At 39.1% G+C, this 21,341-nt stretch overlaps 1 protein-coding gene across 1 annotated transcript in view; it reads right to left on the bottom strand.

The window, feature by feature from the left end:
- Positions 1–1,773: 1,773 nt before the first annotated feature.
- The window catches only part of LOC134848484 (uncharacterized), a 29,032-nt gene continuing 9,464 nt past the window's right edge, over positions 1,774–21,341 (bottom strand). Inside the window, exons 6-8 of the mRNA XM_063865960.1 lie at positions 19,823–20,407; positions 13,820–14,822; positions 1,774–12,073 (exon numbers count right to left, since the gene is read on the bottom strand). Of these exons, the coding sequence (XP_063722030.1) occupies positions 2,289–12,073; positions 13,820–14,822; positions 19,823–20,407 (11,373 nt within the window). The 3' untranslated portion in view covers positions 1,774–2,288. The remainder of the gene's footprint in view (positions 12,074–13,819; positions 14,823–19,822; positions 20,408–21,341) is intronic.

The following is a 21,341-nucleotide window of genomic DNA, read 5'->3' as shown; positions in this document are numbered from 1 at the left end:
AAAAGCATTCTTTTTGTCAAAACCATTCAATAAGTACCCAGAACAGCCTTTTTTGGCCAGTCTTTTGAAGAATTTGCATGCTGCGAAGAAAAGCTGGTCAACATAGGGTCTTTATTGAGCTAGGACAATCAATCTGGGTGACTTATAAAAAGGTCATCAAACTTTTCAAATAAACCGCTCCCAACTTAGAATAAACTTACATCCACACCTGCTGAAATCAGAGAAAATCACATCAATGTATCCCCACTCTAAAAAACTTCATTACACTTTTTTCGAACTCGAATCACATTGAATAATCTTATAATATGATATCAAACTTCACCTACTATGGCATATCTAAGGTCGGTGAGGAAAACAGCAACTTACGCCATAATTACTTCCAGTCACTTTTCTCGATGATTTGTCTCCGATTTTTGTCAAGTTCTGGGAGTTGAAAAATTGCCAATTTGGCCATCCTCTGGACTAATTTAAGAGTCTTTGAAGTTTTTATTCATAATTCAGAAAACGTAACGCAAATTATTTCTGCGGGGCAAATATGCTGCAAAGCAAAATCGGTCCACGTTTAATTGAGGCTAGCTAATCGGTCGTAGTAATTTTGTACAACTCAAATTTTCACACTTGATCTTCGATATTGTCCAAAACAGTTTTTCAATATTTGCTTTTCCCAAAAATTATTTGTTATGGATTAAGGACAGTTGGAACACTCAGGTTTTTGCCTGATATACGAGCAGTCTTATTGTTTATGCGTTGCAAATCATCCCGCACTAAAAAATCGATCCAAATTGAGCTGATGCCAGCTATTTAGTCATTTTAATTTAGCTCGACGCAAATTTTCACTCTAGATGTTTGATAACGTCCAACATTTATGGTTTTTCATATTTTTCTTTACCAAAAACATTCGATCCCAATTCTGGCAGGCGGAACACTCAGGGCTTTGCCCTCATATACGAGTCTTAATAAAAGTTATGCGGGTGTTTAAAATAGAACTTGGAGATAATTAACGGCTATAATTTGTTAAATTAGCAATCCGCCTCAGAAATAAATCTTAATTGGGGGTGGCGTCCCTTATGATGGAAGGATCGAATAGTCGAAAATAATTTCAAGTTATTTTCAGCCAATCAGAATTGAGTAATCGAAATCAAAAATGTCACAGAAATCGAGAAAATTTTGAAAAAATCCATGCCATTAAAAAAATTTTACCGATAAAAGCAGATACATGAATTTTGAAATTTAAATCGGGTATTGGAAGAAACCTCAAATCGATTTTTGAAAAAAATTCAAAACAAAAAATTGTTTATTCGCACAAATTGCACCGCAAAACTTTGCTGTGCCAATATGTTTTATTTTCTGTTAATCCAGACTTCGGTTATCTGCAAAAGTAACTTGGCCAATCGGAACGTCCAAATATTCTGATTGGTTGAAATTTTTTCGTCATGAGAAATCATGAAACTGGACTGAGCATTACACAATTTCACGTTTTTCATAGCTTCAATGCAGTAGGAACAGTCTTTGCTACAGTTTATTCACTTTTTGTTGTAGATAACCGTTTCAATAAGTCTAGTTACTTGATTAAACTGACAAATCTTTATCTAGATAAACTTTCTTTCCATGAAATTTATCATTACAGAGAAGATTTAAACTATTTTGGGACTCCAAATGAAACGGAAGGTCTGGTATATTCGACATAACACTATTACTATCGCGTCAGTTCAAACAGACTTCAACTTTTTTCGAGGATCATTTTTTGAGCTTGAGGAAACAATGAAACGCAACATTTTAATTCATATGTACGGAGTTTCATTTATCAATTCGACATTCTCCCAATGTAAATTTGATGTTCGAAATAAATTACAACAGAAATTAGATTCGCAGAATCAAGAAACACGGTTAACAGATAAGTAAGTGTTATAAAGTGCTTGTTAATAACGCTAAAAGTTATGCGCTGAAAAAGTCTTAACAAATTTCGAGACACTGATCTCATTTCAAAGACGTTTAGAAAAAAATAATCAATATAAAAAGACGCGAAGCTAGATAGTTTCTACTGTTGACACAAGTTTTAAGGGTAGAAAAAGCAGCGCCAGAAGAAATTGACCTCGTTTTTATACAAGCACTTTACTGACAAAATCTGATCTGTTCAAAATCACTGGTTAGTTAAAACTAGCATCAAAGAGAGAAAAAAAGAGATATCAAGAAAGAGATTGTTAAGTTTTGAAAAGTTTGCATAAATACAGCATCCGTGTAACTTAATTCCGTGTAACTTAAGTTGTGCGCAATTTTGATTTATCGATCTACTTCATAAGGTCAGCCAAAGTTTTTTCACCATCTGGAGATCTGAGTTTGAAAGAAACTTTCCAAGGGGTCTCGCTTGCGTCATGAACAACAGCTGTTATATCTTCCGTTTCTGGTTCACAAACATACTTTTTGATGACTTTATCTACGCTGTCGTGACTATATCCACCATCTTTGTTTTTCACAATTTCATCGACATCCGTCAACACACACGGAACCGCTAATTTATGAAACTCATGGAACTCTGGAACCAAAACACGCAAGGCATTCAATTTCACGTTGTCTACAAATCCGTAATCTATCATGATAACTTTGAATTCATCATCATCATCATTCGAAGGTAACTCCACGATTTCTGCTCGGTACCAGGCTTCATCAAGGGCAGATTTGCAGGCAACTATCGCTCCAGGAAGAGCCATGTCGCAGCTGATTGAAATCTGACTGGAGTCAAGCTCTACAGTTCCGTATTTCGCTGCTAGGTCTGCCTGAATAGCGTCAATTTGATCATAATCAGCTTTCAATTGAACATAGACACGATCCGAGGCATACATGGAAACTCCACCAACCATTTCAGAATTTTCTTCTAGTTTCGATATTTCGCTTTTCAGTTCAAAAATAGGCTCGTGGAAACTTTTAGCGAAGCGTTCAAGTGACATTTCCTGGCCCTTGACTGATATGTCTGCAATTTTAAACGGTTCTACGAAATCTTCTGTGGCTAATTTGACCATAATTTTAGGAACACCATTTTCATCACTGATAAACTCGAAGAACTCATCTTCAATATCGCTGTCCAAATACTTAATTTCGTTTTTCAACTTGAAGCTTAACTTGGGTTGACTTTTCACCAACTCTTGAAGAGCAGATCCTTCGGTTATTTGGAAACATTTTGACTTGTCCAGCAAGTTAAACACTCCGTAATCAACAAGATATACATTCACCAATTGCGATTCATCAATGATGCGCTCAATTTGCGCTCTGTAATATTGGGCAGTATCATTTTCCATAACTATACAATCTTTGCCCGCCTTCGGTCTTCTAAGTTCCTTCATTAAACAATCCGATACAATTTTCTCGGCAATCAACTTGTTTATACTTTCTAGAAGCTCATCTGCTTTGCCTTTATTTTCAGTTGTCGAAACATAAATAGTTTTTAGGTCCATGTTTGAAACCTCTACTTCTATAGATTCTGCATTTGCCTTCGTTAAAGTTTCCAAATCTGTTTTGTAAAGTTTGAATTGATCGGATGACTTTTCACTGTCTTTGAAAGAAGCGAATCCCCTTTCATTGACAGCAATATCGCATACACTTTTGTTTTCTGCCAGCAAAATATCGGCGACCGCCACCCGAGATTTCTGATCAAACATAGCTACTTTCACCGTCACAATTGCATCTTCTACTGATTCCAAAATTGCCGCCATTTTCTTTGTGTCTTCGGGTTCAATCCAATCTTCGTCAGGCTCGTCTGGAACTATTGATGCCAGTTCAACAATAACACATTGTGGAGGTAAAACAGATACGAATTCTGCCAGAAGCGGCATTACTGAAGATTTCGAAACAGTTTCCTTTGTTCCCCAATCGATCAGAAACACTTCAATGTTCTCGCTTTCTTGGTCCTCGGAGCTATTCAATTTTGCAACTGTCGCTCTGTGCCACAATTTGTCAAAATCAGAAAACACAGCACACATACCATCGCATTTTAACTCATCATCCTCAAACTTCAGCGAATCCTTTAGTTGAGCAACTTTGTAATATTCTGTCATGTCCAGTTCGAGTTGAATTAAAACCTCGTTTGTTGATTCGATCTGAAGCAAAATACGAGTTGGGCTTTCAACTTGCACATAAACGCAGGAAACATTCGACCCTTCAGATACATTCTCACACTTTTCCGTCAAATCGGCCAAAGTGTCTTTCGAAATATCAGCGCGTGATGCCAGTTTCTTTTCAATCAACAACATCGAAAGGTCGACGCCTTGGTCCATTTCTAATAAAACTTTGGGAAGTTTTGATTCTTCTAAACTTCCTAATGATGACATTGAATAAAGCAGGACCTCGCCTGATGCAGGTACGATTGCGTTGACTAGCGATGTAAACTCCTCAGGCGAGAACTTTCTTCCTGAAACATCCATAGAGCCGTCTTCGTTTGCATGGCTACTAGAGCTGACGCCGAAAAGACCAACTTCAATAGCGAAAGCTTTTTCGCCGCAAAATTCCGATTTTAGCTTCTTGAGAGATGCTTTTTGAACATTGAAAAACAATCCAGTGTCGACGTCTTTCACTTGACATTCGTCGCCATTTTCGCATTTCATTGAAATAATTTGCCCTCGTTTCCATTTGGTTTTTGAAAGCATAGAAACTTGGAAAGCACAGAAGCTCTGCGATTCTATATCTGTAAGCATAAATCTTCCGGGTTTCAAGTCGTTGTAAAATTTATTCAGTTGATCTAACATTGAGTTCATTTTACTCCACGCTGAAGATTTTTGAACGCACAAACTTTCTGGACTTTCAGCATGAGATATAATACACCTGGTCTTTAAGCTGTCGCAGACGGATTCTTCAAGAGATCTCGGTTCTATTTTTAGCGGCACAGAATCTGCGATTACCAGGTCTTTCAGAGGTTTCTCTCTAAAAGTCAGGGTTCCAATAACTACAGGGTAGTACCCTTCTTCGTCTATTGAAGTGACATGCACAGTTACTTCCTCCTCTTGGTTGAAAACAATTATTCTTTGCAACTCTTCTAAAGTGTCAATATTCAGAGAATCCAGATCTAAATATTCAGTAGCCATTGACAACGCAAAGCATGGTTTTTTGTATAAATACTCTGGAAGTTGCTTCACATCATCTATATTTTCAATAACTTCTCGATGTCCATAATCGATCGCTCGCACTTCGGCACCTAATATTCCGTCTTCTTTCTCCGAAACAGTCAAAATCTCAACTCGGATCCAGCTTCCAATTAATTCAGACTTTGCTAGTCCAATTTTACCCGCTTTCGGTCTTCGTAGTTTCCTGCAAGCCCCGCTGTTCTTTGTAATTGTAGCGTTCATCTCATTGAGCTGTTCATCATTGCTATCAAGTTGAAGCCAAACGAAATTTTTATCCAATCTTTGCTCATCTTTTAATATACTTTCCGCGACTTTGCACTTTTTCCAACTTCCAATATCGATCACTTTTCCATTTTCATCCTGCTCGAAATTCCAAAAATAATTCACTGGCTCTATTGCCGACACCCATACAACTAATTCTGAATTATCTTCCAAAGTAAATTTGGACCGGGCTACTTTTTTGATTTCGGATTCAGGACTTCCAGGAGCGCGTGCGACTTGTTCATTTCCCAGTTGAACGGCCAAATTCTCGCCGTCAACAGTAACATCTACTACATTAGCCTCAGATTGAGATATAAAATCATTTTTGAGCGTTATCGAAATTTCAGATGCGTTTCCGAGAGTTTCAGCCAAGATTTCATTGTCGTCATTCACCCATTGGGTACCTTCAAAGGGAATGATGTCGTCGACCGCACAACTTAGAGCCTGCACAGGAAGTTCACAGAACTCCTTCGGAATTTTGCGCAAATTGGCAACTTTTACTTGGCAAGAATTTCCCCAGTCTACGAACTTAACAGTTGCCAGCTCCGTGGCTTCGGCTACAGAAAGAACTATAGCTCGGTACCATTGATTGTCTTCAGGGTCCGGCGACTGAGCCAAACATGTCTTAATTGATTTCAACTCACCGTCTTCCAATTCTGGTAAGAAATCCAAAGAAGCTCTCAAGTCTTCTTCCAAAATCAGTAACTTATCGTTGGATTCAACTAGCTGAAAGATTATTTCAACTGGACTTTCACTGAGAATAAATGTCACTGGAACCTTGGCTCCATGCGTAAACTCAAGCTCCGGGTACTTTTCACAGCTTTCGGGCATCTGGACGATATCCTCGCCAATTAAAGCTTCTGTCAAAGTTTTTTCCTTCGTTTCGTCTAAGTAGATATCTATAGCTTGGGGTTCTGAAATTCTACTTAAAACTGAAATCGTGAGTGGAATTTTATCGAAAGCTTTGATCAGATCCAAAACTCTTGACTTCATTTTGTCAGCTCCGGCCGAGGTATTTTCAACTTGGAACAGTTTGCACTCAGTCACAAAGGTGGGTTCTTTCGTCGCAAAGTCCTTGTTTAGCTTCCGACACCGTTCAATTTTACAGTTACTCAAACATGCACCGGTATCTAGGAGTCGCAAATTGCACGTTCTATCTTCTTTCGAAACAGTTTCAACTGAAGCTCTGCACCACCGGTTTTCCAGCGGATTGTCATCTGGAATGACATTGTAAACTATGTGACTTCCCGGTTCGAAATCATCAAATTCAATTTTGAGTTCTTCCGGATTCGAAAGATGGTTGTAGAACTTTGTCATTTCAACATTGAATTTATCTTTCTTTTCAACACTACTTTTCGGAATCAGGTACATTTTTTCAAGGTTCTCGAAATTGACAACTAGCATATCGGCAACTTCGGGTTCTGTGAACGAAGAGAAACTGACTTTAGGGTGTGATCTGATTTTTCGAATTTCATCGATAAGCTTTTCCTCGCTGACGAAAAGCTCAATAGCGATGGGCGATTCTTCATTGATTTCTTTGATTTGAATTGAACAACTTTTTGGAGCTTCTGCATTGATTGTAATTGAGTTGGTCAAAGCTTGTTCTACGTCCCAATTTATCAAATCTTGAACTTCTTTTGAAAATTGGAACTTCACGCAGCAGCTCGGTATTTCAATAAGCGCTTGGGTCACTTCATAAATCTCAGAATTGTTGCAAACTTGCTCGTTTCGATAATCTATGAACACAACTTTCACTTTAGTCTCGTCAACAATTTCTTCAATTTGCGCTCGATAATAATTCTGATCTTCGACAAATTTGGTCACACAATATTTTCCGACTTTTGGGCGCCGAACAATCTTTTTTAGCAACTTTTGATTGGAAGAATATTCAGTTAGAAGGTTTTCGACCTGCTCTAGATGGTTTTCAAATTGTGCGAATATTCCCTCTTTAGTGAGCGAAGCTACTACGACTTCCGTTTTGGTATCATCTGAAATTCCATAAATTTCTGTCGCAACTGAATTTCCTTCTCTTATTTTCGGCCATTCAATTTCATCCTTTCCTATTTCTCTGCAAACTCCACTTTCGATCAATTGGTCTTTCAAATCTAGATCTCCTGGCTGTATTTTAACATTAACAGATGGGTAACTGCCTTCATTTTGGTCGACCTGTGTTAGCTGTAGCTCATTTTCTCCGAGAACTTCGGCAACTACAAATTCATCCGAGGCTAAATACTTGTCATCTTCATCTGGTATTACTCCTGCCAATTTAACTATCAAAGCTTGAGGTCGCATTATTTCAGCGAAACATTTCTTGATTTGTTTCAGATCTTTCAACTCTAGCGACGTTTCACGAGCCCAGTCAACCATGTACACTTGGTACGAAGAATCAAGAACACTTTTGACTTGGCCTCTGCAAAAAGATTCATACTCGCTGTCATATGCAATCACTAACATTCCTTCCATAATTTTGTCTGCTGTTAAATCAATAGTTTCATCTTTTTGGCCTTCGAATTGAGTGTAGTAATGATTCAGATCTTCTTGAAGAATAGAGAATTTAACATTTTCTTCATCTCCGATTTGCAAAGCTAAATTATCTGGACTTGGAGTCGCTAGCGCAAAGCAAGAGAGGAATTCTTGCGAATCTGGAGGAATCTTGACGTTTTCTGGGAATTTAAATTCTCCGGAGTTTTCATCTTCGGCTAGTTCCAGTTCTTTCAGGGTATCTGTTAGCCATGCTTCACCGACCATCAAATCAATTCTGTATGGCTTCGACACTCGCAGTTGGATTTCACATTTGAATTTCTTCTCTGCAGCGTTTTCATGAGTTGCTTCAGCGTCTTCCAGTAAAGTAGTTTCCAGATATTTAACGGCTTCAACGATTTTTCCGGGCAGGGGTTTACAATTGAAAAGAGAACAACAAAACGAAAACGGTGGCAGTTTAGCCAAAGCGTGATCTAATTTCCAACACTTACTAAAATCACAATCAATAGTATTACCAAAATCGATAAGCAAAACTCGATAAAGATTGTCGTCCAACTTTTCGATCAATTTACCTCTGTAAAATTCTTCATCTTCCGACCATTTCACAACCAGAAAATCACCCACTTCAATTTTCTCGATTTGCAATTTTTCGGGGTGAATGTTCTCGTAAGCATTTCGAATTGAATCCATTAAAGAGTCTAGTTCTGCGGCTTTTTCAATATTTTGAATGTGTACTAAAACGTCATCTGGTATTTGCTCAACGTGCGTAACTTTCACATCAATAGACCTCAAGCTGCTCAAATCTTCATTCGTAACTTTAGGATTACTTTTCACAAAGTTAACAATTTCTATCAAATTCCGCCCGTTAAACATAACATCAGCACTCAAAGCTGCTAATTTTTCTTCAAATTGAGACACCTTCACATTTTTCAAGGTCACATTTTGCATGAAGAGATTCTCTTGGAGGTAATTTAGGACATCCCAGTTCATTAATTCAGACATTTTGGGCACTGTTATTCGCAACGCATTACGAGGCTCGTCCAACACTTTGCTGCAATCTTTATTCCATTCTATCAATTCACTTTGGGTAGTTTCTTCCGTATTTCCGAAATCGACAAACCGAACTGTAATCGGCCCATTTTTCTGTGCGTCAATAATCTCAGCCCTGTAAAACATGCCGTCTTCACTGAAACGGGCAGCACAAATTTTTCCCACAAGTGAACGGCGCAACCCTGACTCAGGCTCTGAAATGTATTTCTCGTTGCAAATTGCTGCTACGTGATTCTGCATAATATCAATTTCGGTTACACGACTTTGAATCTGCACCCAAAGATATTCTTTATCTATTCCAGAAACCGCAAGTTGTTGTGATGTGTTTTCGGCGTCTATATCAAACAGGGACCATTTATAGGACGAGTTGGACAAGAGCGATTCTGCTTTCGACTCTCTGCTGGCTATTTCATTCTGGACGAGATACTCGGAATAAGTCTTTCCGTTAAACATCACTTCCGGGTTTTCAATGTTTTCAATTGTGCATACGTGGCCTGCGATATGTTTCTTAGCTATTTCATTTTCGATTTGAACGAATGAATCTCCTTCAATGGGAACCAAATTTCTGATTTCAATTTTAGAGCAAAGGGGTGGAATTTGGGCCAAATAATTCGGAAGCTTTCTCAATTCCATCGTCTCCGTGTATTCAGAAGAAATGTCATAATCAATGAAAATAAACTCAATTTTGTTCTCCGAAGACGGATCTGCCTGTTTTTTCAGTTGGGCTCTGTAGTATTTTTCGTTCACATGGCATGCTAGGAGCGTGCCTTCTGCTACGTTTCCTTCAGAAAGCACCGTATCGTCGTCAGCAAATTCGAAACCTTCCCAGCCAATGAAAATTTCCTCGTTCAAATTGTTCAATTCGGTTTCAAATCTTTTCAGGTTGTAAGCAAACTTCAGAGGCGTTTCAAACCGTGTCACATTAATTTGCTGCTTTAACGGCTGTATTTCAGGCATTTTCGGGTACTGGAACTTTGTTCCCATGTTAATAGCCGTCTCGGCTTCTAGATCCAGCGTGACGATATTGATTCTTCCCAAATGCAGCAAAGCTACTTTAATCTTTGTATCAACAAGCTCTGATACTTTTTCATTATCTGTGTCGACAATAACACATTGCAACGTTGTGGCCGGACAATTTTTACCGCTGAATATAGGAACCAACTTTCGGAGATTTTTGATGGCCCCGCTTTCGATGGATCCGTAATCAATGTTAAATACTTGAACATTATCTTCATCAGTGATTTTGATTATTTCAACTCGATTATAATCAAAACTTTCATTGTCAGTTTCTTTCTTGACAACAACGTATGATCCGACGTCCACATCCCATTTTTCACAAGTTAGAGGGTTCGCCTTTTCACCGTTCGGCAGGTATATTTCTTTGTCATGCTTATTGTAAAATTCGTTCAAATCGGTCTGCAACTTATCAAGTTTTTCAGATTCATAAACCGGAATGGCCGAAAATACGGGATTAATGTCAGATTTTTCTTCTAATTGCAGCATTTCAATTACCTTCAGCTCTATTTGATCAGCTTCAATGGTAATATTCTCGACAATTTGCTTCGAATTCAATTCCAGCAACAAATCACCAACCTTTTTTCCATTAACTGATGCATTAAACATGTCTACTTGTGGGAACGAAATTTCATTTTTGATTTCGGGAAGCGACAGGTAAAACATTGTGAAGGGTGAAATTAGTGGCAACAGACTTTTGGGCAGAATATTCACGCTTTTTGTCATGATTGGCTCCGATGCAATTGACTGAGGATAAGCGTATACATTCTCAGCCAGCTCGCAACTTCCTGAATCAACCATACGCAGAACAAACTTTTTCTGGTCTCCATCTTTGATCGATTTCAAAATAACGCCACGTTTCATGGCTTTTGCGGTTCCTTCAACAGGACTAGCAACCAAGTAAACATAACCCTGTTCTGGTTTTTTGATCGCATATTGATCCAGTTGCTCAATTTTTCCAAAAAATGAGGCAACCTTGGAATCAAAAGTTTCCAGCTGAGCATCACGATTTTCAGTTGACACCCAGAAACTTTCTGAATCACAAGCCAAGATTCTTCCACGTTTCAGTTTTTCTTCATCAGAAGTTTCATCTATGAATGGAATGACATTATGGTTTGCATTTTCGAGTTCATCATCTGATTCTTGCTTCACAGCAAATTGCTTTTCCAAGAGCAGCTCGGAGCAATTTCCAGCAGCTGCTGTTACATGAACAGTCACACAATTCGATTTATCACGAGAAATGAATGAAACATCAACATCAGCATATTCAACGGCCTCTTTGAAAAACTTGAACCCTGACAAGGTCCATTCGCCCTCAAGGTAGGGTCCAGTGACTCCATGCAATCGACACTTAATCGCCAACTTGCAAATTTTCGACAATTCCTGATTTAAAGCAAGCAATTGTTCCTGGGGAACATTTTTCCGTTTGTATCCCGTATCGCAGTAAAACAGATCGCATTTAGGCTGTCCTGAGGTACTAGTACTCGTCCCTGGACCGTCTCCTGATTGATTTGTGACCCTGACGACTTCAACTCTGTTGCCTTTATTCTGGGCGGAGGGCCGAAGGTAGCCCAAGTTTGCTGTTACTGATTGCGGAGCTGTAACTTCAGCAGAATTTATTGTAAGGTAGTTCTTGATCAGCTCGTTCATTTTAGTCATTTCGCTGTTGATCACAACGTAGAAGCAGGATGGACTGTCAACTTGAAATATTCTGCACTTGACAGACGAATCAGTAGGCAGAAACGAGTCGTATTCGTACAGTCGTGCTCCTTTTCCAGTCTTCGAGACCACGGGAGACGGGGGTGTTGCAGGTACCGGTTTTGGATTCTTTTCTGAAGATCCACTTGAGTTTCTCGAATGCCTAGGATTTATTGGCCCTCCCCCGATTTTGGGTGCACCTGCTCCTCCAAAACTTCCACCACCACCTCCGAATCCTCCGCCACCTTGCGATCTTGGAGGCCGATCTCCACCGAACCCCCCAGAATTGTTTTCGAACTTTCTTGGCGGTCTTCCACCTTCCTCTGAGTTTCCACCAAATCCACCGCCTCTATTATTTGGCCTACTATCTGCGAAACCTCCTTTGTTCTCGGACGGTTTTCCTGAGTCGAAGCCTCCACCACCACTTGCAAATGCTGGTTTATCGCTTGACCTGAAACCTAAAAGAAAGAAATTATTTCTCCCAAATCAAGTTTCTATACAACATCGTCAAGCATTATAAAGAATCAAAATGACTATGGAGAGGATTGACCAAGGGCAAAGTAAATACCCACTGAGATTCGACCCTTAAAAGTAGGGGTTATAATTCTTGATTTAAATATATTCTTAGTAAATTCTTATTATGATTTTTATTATTTTTTAATTTAATTACTTATGGTAAGGAAAATTCATATATTTAACAATATATCAAAACTAGCTTACGGCTGCACTATGTAATCACCTTGCAATGAATTTAGGCTTAGGATTTTGACACTTGGCAAAAAAAGAAAACATTTTTCTTTTAAATTCGAATTCTCAATCATTTCGAAATTTGAGTTGAATGCAAGCCTTAACATACCAGGTAACTATTTTCAGACCCCGACGTAAGCGCCATACGACTTACACAGTATCATTTTAAACTAAACCAAAAAAATTTAGAAAAAATTAGATATATAAGATAAATATTTATCAAGCTGAAACTCTTTATGGCTTTTGCTGTTGGAAGTCACATTGGTACCATCAGCAAAAAGAAAGACATTAGCGCTATTTGCTGCAAAAGGCAAATCATTGATACAAACTGATAAGGATAGCTGGTTACTGTGCAAACGGCACATAATGTTCCGACCTGTCTTAAAAATACAACAAAGTTTTGCAGTATTTTGAGTTTTTGAAAATCTTAATTCCAAAAAAAAAACATTATAATGGTCAAAGTAAACTAATGTTAATAAAAAAAAACTAATTTTTCACTGTTTAATTAAGCTTTTGTAAGCTTTCAAGCAGTTAAATTAAGACTGCTCGCTCGCTTTATTCGCTCGAAGCCGAAAAATCGAAAATTTCAAACCGGTTTGTTTTCAACACGGAGAAAAACTTTTTGAATTTTCTAAATGCTGTTCGAATCACGACTGTAAGGGCTTTAATATGATACCACTCAACCCAGTCCGATAATTATTTGTGGTTTGTGATTTTGTCAGGAAAACAAAAAACCTATAATACACCCGAATACAAAGTTCCTCCCCATTTTCAATGGTCGGAACAAAAACAGAAGGGAACCAAGTATCGAGCCTTGTGGAACACCTGCTGCGATAAGTAACCAATCAGGTGGGGTATCATTGACTTACACACATTGGTATCTTTCAGATAAGTAACTGTGAAACCAAAAATTTTATTTGCCGCGAATCCCTTGGTTTTCTTATTTAGACAAATTTCGTGATCAAGCGTATGAAAGGCCTTTTTCAAATCATTGAGAAAACTTCATTGAAATTTTTTTTTCAATACCTAGCCTCAAGCGCTCAGTAAATTCAGCTAAGGCATCTACTGAAGCATATTTTTGACAACATCCAAATTGACGCTCATAAAGTAGGTCGAACTTTCCGAGATATTTGTATAAACTAAAGTGCATTACATTTTCAATAATTTAACTGCAGCTATTGAGCAACGATATTGGTCGATAGTTGTTTAAATCCAATTTTCTCTTAGATTTATAAAGAGGTAACACTTCTGTGTACTTAAGTGAAATAGGAAACAACCTGTTTTGAAGGATAGATTAGTTATAAATGTTAGGCAGGGAGCAATTATGAAGCAATCTTCAGTACAAAGATGTTGCTTATTTCATCAAGGCCGGTTTTAAATTTGTTTCGGTTTCAAATTTTGAATAATAATATTGAATATTGCATGCAACGAACTATCAGCTTTTCCAGCAAACCCACCCATTTTTGAATCGCCGAATGAACGATCGCCACTAGCTTCGTTGTTAAGCTGAGGACGACCGCCACCAATTCCTCCTTGCGGTCCATTGAAGTCTCTTCTAGGTGGCCTATCGTCTCGAGACTGGAAGCCACCAGGTCTGTCACCTCTGTTTCCAGGACCGTCTCGCGGAGGTCTGCCGTCACGTGACTGGAATCCTCCACTTCTTTCAACTATATTTCCGGGACCCTCCCTTGAAGACCTGTCTTGCTGGCCCTGGAAACTTGATCCCGCTCCGTCTCTTAGATTCAATCGAGGAGGTCTACCATCATTTGCGTTGAAGCCTGGTCCACCCTGTCGATTATTTCCAAATCCTGGACTTCTCTCACCGCCGAACTGTGGTCCAATTTGTGCTTTTCCCGGACTTGGAGGTCTGTTTCCCCCGCCAGGACTTCTCGGGCCAAGCCGACTGCGATCGAAACTTTTTGGCGACAACCGCTGATTCGTACGTACCTCGTTAATTGCTTGTCTGGCATCAAAATTCCCATTAGGTGACATATGTCCGCTTGGTTTTGGGCTGGATATCGGGCTTGGAACTGGTTTGTTAAGAATTTTAAGAACATCTTCACCAGACTCATCTATTAAACTGATCAAGAATTTTCCACTAGAGTCGTCTAATAGCTCAAAGGACACCATAAAATGTTGCTGGTCAATCTTGCTAAGGAAGTATTCTTTCTTGGCGTCATCTAAACCTTGCCAGAAGGCTTGGGTAATCTTTTTGATTTGACAGTGAATTGCCAATGGTGGGTACTGGTATAAGGATCCCTCTAGTTTACGAATGTTGTCTTTCTGGACCGTCTCTTTGTTGCCGTAGTCGACAAACAGAACCCACCAAGTGGTGTCGTTGACCGCACTTACAACTCGTGCACGGTACCAACATTCATCTGCGTCGAATTTGGCGGCACAAATTACTCCTGGTTTCACATCCAATCTATTCCCGTCCTGTTCTCCGTAAATTTGCATCATCTAAACATATTCAACAGGCAGTCGTTAAAATGTTAATAAATAAGGAAGCACAAAAAAACGAATGAACAAAAACTTCAACACTTAATCCTTAAAAAAAACTTAAACTGAGAAGAAAAATCACTTATAAAAAACATAGCCAACTGATTAATCTCAAAAATATATTTCTGATTTAAAATGACAAAACATTTTGACTTACGATCATACTTGATTTAAACGATTTATCTCTTATAAATTTACCGCAAAAACCTAAACTCAAATTTCCAGAAAAAATCAATTCAATCTTTAGACCAGTCTATTTATCACATCTGTATCTAAATTATCACGAAGATACATTTTGGTGCAGGACACGAACCAGCATCAACTGAATCATCAAACACACACAACAATCCTGTGTTATTTCATCATCTCGCCAGACAGCGTGGTACGCCAAACAATTTCTTGACATGGGTCCACGAAACATCATCACCCGAGGAATCCCAAGGCTGTTGGAGGAGGAATTCGAGCAGTTCCAGGAGCTACACGACCATGCGGTCCGAGGTCGTTGATGTCATTTTTAACATATCCGAATACCATAATAGGATAAGGTCAGGTACCTCCGAAAGGTCGCGATCGGATCCCTATTCGTGCCCGGTTGATCGGGGGGTATTGAAACGAGGTCTCTCTAAGGTGCCGCGGAGCGACACCTACGTCGGCAAGATTCACAAGAATCCTACTACCAAAAATTGGTCGTCAGGGGCTCGGAAAGATTTCAGACCAGGAAATTCCATCACCCAAAGAGTTCCAAGGCTGTTGGAAGAGGAGTTCCAAGAGTTTCTGGGAGCTACAGAACCATGGGATCCGAAGTCGTTGATGTCGCAAAAAATACCTCCGGCGGGACCCAGAATAGCTACCTCAAGCACCTAAAAAGACTTGCGATCGAGTTCCCATGCTTGCCCGGTAATTCTGGTTAATCTGAAACGAGATCTGGCTGCGATGAAGAAAAGCGACACCAACGCTGACAAGAATCCCAGCAATGATTCTTACGCCAACTTTACACAAGACAAGAAAAACTCCCTCCCAGAGACCCTAAAGGTGTCCATTGTTCACCCAGGAGGATCCCAGGGGAGTCGAGGATAACAATCGAAGTCTTCCAGAGCTTCCACGAGCTGCAATTGTGATCCAACGCCTAAGGAACTCCAACTTTCGCTACTCTAAGATCGCCAAATGAACATTCCTTTGAAACCATAGAGGACACTGATGATTCTCCACGCAGTACGATTACGTGTCGTATCATCTTCAGTAGCTTGGGCAAGATCGCCGACACTCTCGAATTCCTGATCCTTGCGATGAGTCTACCCAAGATACTCTTCCGGCAAAATTGGAACGGAGAACTCGATTGGAATGATGCTGTCGGAAAATGCATTGGAAATCAGTTCGACTACTGGATGTCTACACTGGAAACTTTAGATGAGCTCCAGGTGCCGCGATGTGCAACGTCACCTTTCGAAGAATTTGGAAGCCCGAAATTCCAACTACACATCTTTTGTGATGCCTCGGAAGGTGCCTATGGAGCTTGCATCTATGCCCGGAAATCTTCGGGCAATACCGATGCCTGATAACAACGATACTGATAACAACCATCACTGGATCCGAATCGAAGGTTTGGAACCCTGCGGAAGCTTTTGAGAAAAGCATCACTGGTTATGAGGCTCATTGCCATCATTAGAAAGCGCCATTTGACATCCAGTAAAGCTAGGTTCAAAGGTTTACAGGCAGTGGATTTTTCAAGTCCAGGCTAATAGCTTCCCAGAAGAGCTCGCGTGCCTTAATCGCAACAAGCCAGTCAGCAAGATATCCAAGATACAACAATTGTACCCATTCGTTGATGAGCACCAGAGAGTTAAGAGTTGTTGGTCGAATGACAGCTTTAGACTGCCTCAATGAAGATGCGGACTACCAGATGATTCTTCCGGATAGGAACGACTTATCGCAACTCATTGTTCGAGACAGCCAGGAGAAGCTTCTACACGCCGGACAAAAAGCAACAGTTCACCAAACTCGATAACGCTTCCGGATCATCGGTGCACGAAGGATGACCAGACAATTGATAGCTGCATGCTTTAAGCGTTTTGATGTCGAAGTATGAGCCAGTTGATTGGTGACTACCCTTCAGAAGGAGTCAATCCCTCACCTCCATTCACATATTCTAGCATTGACCTCGCGGGAGGACCCCTTACATTCAAGGAAGAACACAAGAAGACGCACACATTTTCATCGTATTTAGTTGCTTTTCCACGAAAGCTGTTCATTTGGATTTGGTCAACTCGCTTAACACGCAGGATTGCCTAAAAGCTATGAGGAGGTTCATGGCGCGCCGGGGTTGTCCAAAAAAAATTTCTCGGATAATGGGACTAACTTCATTTGCTCCTTGGGACACTTCATCAAATTCAAGTTAGTTCAGGAGCGATATAGCCAAGAATGCTTGCCACAAGCGGTATTAGATTTAAGTATTAACTGGGCGATAATACCAGCTATAGCTACCAACTTCGGAGGATTATGGGAGGCAGCAGTAAAATTAATGAAAATGCTACTTAAAAAAACAATTGGAAAATCAACAAGTCTGTGCTATGACGAGCTATATACCATCGCATGGCAAATATAAATATTCATGAACTCTATGCCACTGACAGTCATATCTGATGATCTTCCAGACCCGAACCCATTGATACCTGCAATGTCACTAAATGGTTTCAATAAAAACCAATTACCCTCAACCAGTCCCAATGCCTGAAACCCAGAAAAGAGACTTAACTGTATGAAGCATCTAATCGGCGAAATTTGGAAGGAGTTGATGAAAGACTATCTTGTAGAAATGCAGAAAAGACCAAAAAGACGCAACCAAAAGAAAACAATGAAAAAGGCAATCTGGTGTTTCTAACTTAGGACAATATATCACCATTACATTTGCCGAAAGGTGTTGTAATAGAAGTAAATTCAGGGAATGACGACCTTATACGAGTCGCAAAGATCAAATTAGCAGAAAAAATTACAATTAGAGCAATTATGAATCTAAAAAATTGCCCAGATACTGACAATAGTTCAGAACTGTGCTTGCTATGTATTGTCGCGTCGGCCTTCCAACCACGTCAAAATAGTTGGTGTTTGGCAATTAAGATCAGGAAGTTATGGCCAACCACGGGGAATGACGACCTTATACGAGTCGCAAAGATCAAATTAGCAGAAAAAATTACAATTAGAGCAATTATGAATCTAAAAAAGATACTGACAATAGTTCAGAACTGTGCTTGCTATGTATTGTCGTGTCGGCCTTCCAACCACGTCAAAATAGTTGGTGTTTGGCAATTAAAATCAGGAAGTTATGGCCAACCACGGGGAATGACGACCTTATACGAGTCGCAAAGATCAAATTAGCAGAAAAAATTACAATTAGAGCAATTATGAATCTAAAAAAGATACTGACAATAGTTCAGAACTGTGCTTGCTATGTATTGTCGTGTCGGCCTTCCAACCACGTCAAAATAGTTGGTGTTTGGCAATTAAGATCAGGAAGTTATGGCCAACCACGAGCAGGTCCTCTCGTGGTCCCTCCTCTGCAACAACTTTTGAGAAAAAACGAAAAAAATCATCACGACCTATATAAGACTCTGAACTGCAGATAAAAAAAATATAAGAATATTGAAGTTTTCTGAACATCAAAAAATTTGATGATCAACACTTTCATAAAACTGGTCAAATTAGAAAAAACTAGATTTCATTCCGCTGGGAAATGTTGAAACTAAAATCAACGTTCGAACTAAAAATGATTTCCATAACATTTTTTCATTTCGAACGTGGATTTAGTTTCAGGATTTCCCAGCAGAATAAAATCCAGTTCTCTCTAATAAGGCTACTCTTATGAAACTGTTGATCCTAAAATTTTCATTCACGTTCATTTCGCAATTTTTTGCTTTCCTACTTGGATAGGGCAAATTACCTTGCTTTAAGCAAATGATTTGAATTAAAGGTGGAAAAAAATAGTCAAACGCACAAAAAAAAAGAAATCATCAAGGCCTATACAAGTGTATTCACTATCTTCAGTGACACTAAATAACAGTCAACAAATGCATTCACACCATTCCATTGAACGATACGACAATGCCACTAACAGATAGTTGGAAAAGAGTCAATGAAAGCAAGGAAACAAGAAAACTGACTTGTTTTTTGAAAAACTTGAAAGTTCGTATTTTGAAATAAAAAATATACGGCCTTAGAGGTTTAAGAGTTTTACACAGGAGCGAAGCTTTGCTGCGCAAACTCTAGCGAGATCACGACAAAAAGCAGCTCTATAAAGTGCAATAGGTAAAAGTAGAATTAAGTCTCGAATTAGTAAAAAAAAATTTTACTGCGTTTGAGATTCAAACCTACGACCTAGAGATTAAGAGTCTCAGACACTAAACACTCAGTCAGGGAAGCTTAATAGGTACCTAACACTAGTCACAAATGAAGCAGAGAACAGATGCTATGCAATTTCCAATGCTACAGTGATAAATCCAAATAAGTGAACACTTTTAATGAACACTTGTAATTGCCAGTTAGGTTAGGAAACAAAGGAGGTTCATAATAAAACACTAAGCTGATTGCTAGTGTAAAGAACAACTTATGATTGACACTTTTTTGATAAAGTTACATCAGTTTAAGAAAACTGGATAAATTGTGAAATTTATATTCCGCTGGGATTCTATAAACTTAAATCCACTTTTGAAGCTAAAATTCGTTTTTACGCGCCATTTCCACGTTCGTATTTAAAGAGCGCAACTTACCTAAGTTTTAGCAAATTCAGATGAATTTGAAGTGAACTCAAAAAGTGCATACATACCTTATGAATGCACTTCTGTAGTTTATTGAGCATTTTAAAATTTTTCCTGAAAAGACATCATCACGACCTATATACCTACACAAGAGTCTTCGCTGCGTTTCTCGACTCTAAAAACAAATGCTCCGAACTTTGAATTGAAGCTTACCCGATTCTGAATGTTGTAGAAGTCATCTTCGTCTCTTCTAAGTACCAAGAAGACGTCATTCGGTGAAGGCGCGTACACCACTCCTGCCTTCACTGTTGAGCCCACCGAGGGAAGCGCCAGGGTCGGCAGATGCATCACTGAAGCCACCGGACCCCCAGGTATGCCCGGAGATGCTACCGAACTCGGACCCGATTGACTTGACATTCGCTCCTTGATCTGGTTTAACTTCGTGATCATCAACTCATTCACGTTTTGAGCAACAGCTGTTGGACTTCTGGCACTAGCTGGCTTCTTACTTTTTAAAATGACAGAGTACTCCCGGTTCTGCGCTGTGGTCCCGGATTCTTGAACTATGTTTATCGACAAATCTGTAACCTTAGCCAATTGGTCAAATAGAGTCTCTAACTCATTGAAGTCGTTGTGCGACAAGCGAGAACCGTCCCTTCCTACAGGGTTATCCACATTGTGCAGAGTACATTTCACCAATTCGGCTGGACATTTCTTGACAAAGTAAATCGGAAGCTCGTACAACTCTTTCAATTCAGCCGAGAATGAATCTCCATAGTCTATGTTGACAAGGTTAAACTAAAACATCATCATTGGTAATCAAAGAACATAATCAACTCAGAGGCGAAGCGGAGCTACAATAACGAATGACTATGATTTCCAGCAAACGAAAAGACAAATCAAAAATCGGAAAAAAACTTCAAAAAATCGTTAAAATTGAAGAACGAAAAATTCCTGAAACAAAATTATCTGAACCGGTAGAAATATTACAAAAAGAGCTTTCAAAATGCTAAAAACAACCTTTCTGCGGGACCCAATCCGACAAAAACTTGCAGACACGAAAGTCTAAAATAGTCGAAAATTTATAGTTTTCACAAAAAAAAAATTCCGACTGGAATCGAACTTCTGGTCTCAAGCATGGGTATTACCACTTCACCAAATACACAGAACATTCCTTGAATTTTTAATGAAAACAACTTTCAAAATCTTTAAATAAACGAAATAAAAAAAATCAAAAAATAGCAAAAAAAAAAACAGACAAAACTTCTTGGAACTCAATTACTTTCCCAAAACCGGAAGACACTGAAATGATTTTTAATTTGAGTTTTAAAAAGCCTAAAGTTTAGGCAAACTTGGTGCTGCGGTAACTAAGCCGACAAAAATGCAGAGAAACAGACATCCTACTAAGGTTTTTTGACGCCTGGACAATTTTCCGCTTACAAAAAAAACAGGTCCTGTCGGTATTCGAACCTTTGCACATTGTCTTTACACGCGGTTGCATTGCCTCTTCGCCACATTCCCGCTAAACTTTCAGACTTTTTATTTCATATGAACCAAAGGTAAAATGATTGAATTGATTCTTTTAAACTAGATTTTAAACCGAAAAAGTCTATATTCCGGTCTGATGACGATTGCTAATCGCAAGCGAAATAACTAAGATTGATTTATTCGGGCTCGCTTCATATTTGAGCAATTCAGTAATGCCTAGTTTTTGTCACTATTGAAAAACATT

Source organism: Symsagittifera roscoffensis, chromosome 6, assembly GCF_963678635.1.
Source record: "Symsagittifera roscoffensis chromosome 6, txSymRosc1.1, whole genome shotgun sequence".
Classification (NCBI taxonomy): Eukaryota; Metazoa; Xenacoelomorpha; order Acoela; family Convolutidae; genus Symsagittifera; species Symsagittifera roscoffensis.
Note: the sequence above shows the minus strand (reverse complement) of the source record. Positions and strands in the feature narration are given on the sequence as shown.